The 3,136-nt window shown below is 43.0% G+C and overlaps 1 protein-coding gene across 2 annotated transcripts; it reads left to right on the plus strand.

Moving 5' to 3' along the window:
- The first annotated feature begins 403 nt into the window (after positions 1 to 403).
- Positions 404 to 3,136, plus strand: LOC121559084 (cysteine-rich protein 1). 2 transcript variants are annotated; one of them, XM_041872376.2, is made up of 4 exons: positions 404 to 553; positions 1,956 to 2,050; positions 2,313 to 2,367; positions 2,511 to 3,136. In XM_041872376.2, exons 1-4 carry the CDS (start codon positions 511 to 513, stop codon positions 2,573 to 2,575), a joined length of 258 nt encoding a protein of 85 aa, XP_041728310.1. In that variant the 5' UTR covers positions 404 to 510; the 3' UTR covers positions 2,576 to 3,136. The 2 variants fall into 2 exon arrangements, with proteins under 2 accessions (XP_041728310.1, XP_041728311.1); XM_041872377.2 differs by having other exon boundaries at positions 2,514 to 3,136.

Raw genomic sequence — 3,136 nt, forward strand, 5'->3', positions numbered from 1 at the left:
CTAGTTCTATGTATCATATCTTTCTAGTTCTATATATCATATCTTTCTAGTTCTATGTATCATATATTTCTAGTTCTATGTATCATATCTTTATAGTTCTATGTATCATATCTTTATAGTTCTATGTATCATATCTTTCTAGTTCTATGTATCATATCGTTTCATAACATAACTTTGTCCTATTTCTATGTATATTTTGTATTACCATTGACACCAATGTGTTGATATAGCATTTTCTTTTGAAATGATTTTTCTTTGTCTCGCTGTGACAAGGTACTCGCCACATCCTGGTTCTGTCATCAGAACACGTCACATTCAGAGAGTTGAACCTATTTCCTGTACATCTCTCCTGACACACACACGTTTCTCTACACACTCTCTCACACACATTCTCTCTCTCTACAGACACTTTCTCTCTCTCTACACACACACTTTCTCCATCTCACAATCACACTCTCTACGTCCACACTTGCTGTCTGCTAAATAACAGTGTCAGGAATACCATCTATCATGGTGGGCTACTGTCCCATCTGTGGGAAACCCGTCTACTTTGGTGAGTGCAATGTGTGGGAGTGTGTGTGTGTGTGTGTGTGTGTGTGTGTGTGTGTGTGTGTGTGTGTGTTTGCAGTGTCATACAGTGGGTCAGAGATGCCATAGAATTATGGAATAGTTACAGGTTTCTGAGAGGCATCGCTCACAAATCTTTTCTAGCCTCAATCGTTATACCTTTCCTATTGTGTGCGTGTGTCTGTGTGTCTGTGTGTCTGTGTGCGTGTGTGTGTGTGTGTGTGTGTCTCCATGCTCTGAACAGTCTGTCATGACTCACACACAGACAACAGGAAGTGGCTTCTCTGAGGGAGAAGACTGTTCTCTAACACACCGGCTATGCTCCAACACTCTAACCTGGTGTCCTTTCCTTTCTAACCGGCCTTCTTTTCATCCCGGGATAAGTTCCAACACCCTAAACTGGTCTCTTTTCCTTGCCTGGCTGGGTTCCAATAGTCTAACTTGGCTTCCTTTCCTTCAGAGGCTGGGTTCCAATAGTCTAACCTGGCTTCCTTTCCTGCAGAGGCTGGGTTCCAATAGTCTAACCTGGCTTCCTTTCCTACAGAGGCTGGGTTCCAATAGTCTAACCTGGCTTCCTTTCCTGCAGAGGCTGGGTTCCAATAGTCTAACCTGGCTTCCTTTCCTTCAGAGGCTGGGTTCCAATAGTCTAACCTGGCTTCATTTCCTTCAGAGGCTGGGTTCCAATAGTCTAACCTGGCTTCCATTCACCTGGCCTCCTTTCCTTTCCTGTGTCTTAAGTCCTCAGTTGATATGGGCAGCAGACTGTTGTCTCACATTCGGCTTTGTTCAAATACTAACTTGGCTTCCTTTCCTTTAGGGACTTGCATTATTTGCATGTGTCGGTACAGGAACTAGGGTTGCAAATATAAACCATGAACTTAGTAAATAGCATTGGTGTTTAATATGAGGGTTTCGCATGAAATATACTTTATATATATTTATTTGACTGTCAATATGTCTTTGTTGTAAATGTGTTGGCGCAAACTGGTGGCAGTTGGGAAAAAAAAGTAAATAGTTGTCAGAGTTGCAGAATTAATTTAAAATAATGCCATTGTTGATTAGATGCTTTTTTCATTAATTAGGCTATTTTCTTTTGAAAACGCATCGACCATATGGACACAGACACACTATATAGGAATACTTTTTAAAAAAGTTACTCAAGTATAAATTTCCAAAGTTACCATAGAACATTCTAGTAACTTTGGTATATCTGGTAGCTTAGCAACTCTAACAGGAACCTCAACAGGTAACTCTCCAGTCACAGTGCAGATCTCTCTCTGAATGGCAGACACCATTTGACCTCTAACCCCTGCTATCCTCTAACCCCATTGGTTCATGACAGACATTTGACCTCTAACCCTTGGTATCCTTGAACCCCATTGGTCCAGGTGAGAAGAAGAGGTCGTTGGGGCGTGAATACCACCCTCTGTGTCTGAAGTGTCAACAGTGTCAGAGACAGTTGACCCCAGGACAACATGCAGAGGTATGGAGAGAGAGAAAGGGAGGGAGGGAGGGAGGGAGATAGTATCAACAGGGAGGGAGGGAGGGAGAGAGGGAGGGAGGAAGGGATGGGGGAGAGAGAGGGAGGGAGGTATAATGTGGAGGGGGAGATGTATGAGGGAGAGGAGGAAGTGAAGGGGGAGAGAGAGTAAGTCATCTATCTATCTGTCTATCTGTCTATCTGTCTATCTGTGTATATCTATGTATCTAATGAACTAAGATGTTTTCTGTGCATTGTGTTTCAGCATGATGAGAAGCCCTACTGCACTAACTGTTACATGAAGACGTTCGGTCCCAGAGGTAGCTACTCCCTGGTGATGTACTGTACCAAATGGCAGCCTATTCCCATAAATATGGTGCATACAGTAAGTCTCTCATGTCTCTCTCTCTCTCTCTCTCTCTCTCTCTCTCTCTCTCTCTCTCTCTCTCTCTCTCTCTCTCAGCAGGTAAGGGGAGAATGATGTCATACTGTCACAGCTCAGGCTCCTCTTCCTCTTCCTCCTCCTAGGAACCAGTCTAACCAAAAAAACAGCCAAAATACAACCTAATGAAAACTAACAGCCTATCAACAAGGATCTATGTTCAACCAACCTGACATTCAGCCAACAAGCCAATGACTAAACAACTAGGCCCAACATTCAACCAACCAACCAATGTTCGACCAACCAAGAAATAACCAATAGACAACCAACCTGACATTTAATTAACTACTATCCAACCAACCTGATATTTAATTAACTACTATCCAACCAACAGATATCAGTCTCACTCTGAAAGTCCCCCTCTTTCAGTCAATCATAAAACAACTACCTGGACCACAACTTTGTGCTCAATGGAGACAACGGTTGTTCTTCAATAAACCAAAAGCTCCTACAGCCGTCTTGTTGCAGTGTGTGAGTTAAACACAGGGTCCCTTTAGGCCTCAACACATCCTTATACTACACATGTACTGGAGTGGACACTCCCTAGCAAGATCATGTCTAGAATACCACCGGAGTTCTGAACACACACACACACACTTATAGAATTGGAGTGTAGCTATGCACCTCTCCCTTTCTCTGTCATCAAC

This window comes from Coregonus clupeaformis, unplaced genomic scaffold, assembly GCF_020615455.1.
Source record: "Coregonus clupeaformis isolate EN_2021a unplaced genomic scaffold, ASM2061545v1 scaf0223, whole genome shotgun sequence".
In the NCBI taxonomy this organism is placed as follows: domain Eukaryota; kingdom Metazoa; phylum Chordata; class Actinopteri; order Salmoniformes; family Salmonidae; genus Coregonus; species Coregonus clupeaformis.

Excerpts from the sequence above, each read along its gene's own strand:
- LOC121559084 (XM_041872376.2), top strand. The coding sequence starts at position 511 with ATGGTGGGCTACTGTCCCATCTGTGGGAAACCCGTCTACTTTG. Across the intron at positions 554-1,955 it reads TGGGAAACCCGTCTACTTTG|GTGAGAAGAAGAGGTCGTTG; the intron begins GTGAGTGCAATG and ends CCATTGGTCCAG. Across the intron at positions 2,051-2,312 it reads CCCCAGGACAACATGCAGAG|CATGATGAGAAGCCCTACTG; the intron begins GTATGGAGAGAG and ends ATTGTGTTTCAG.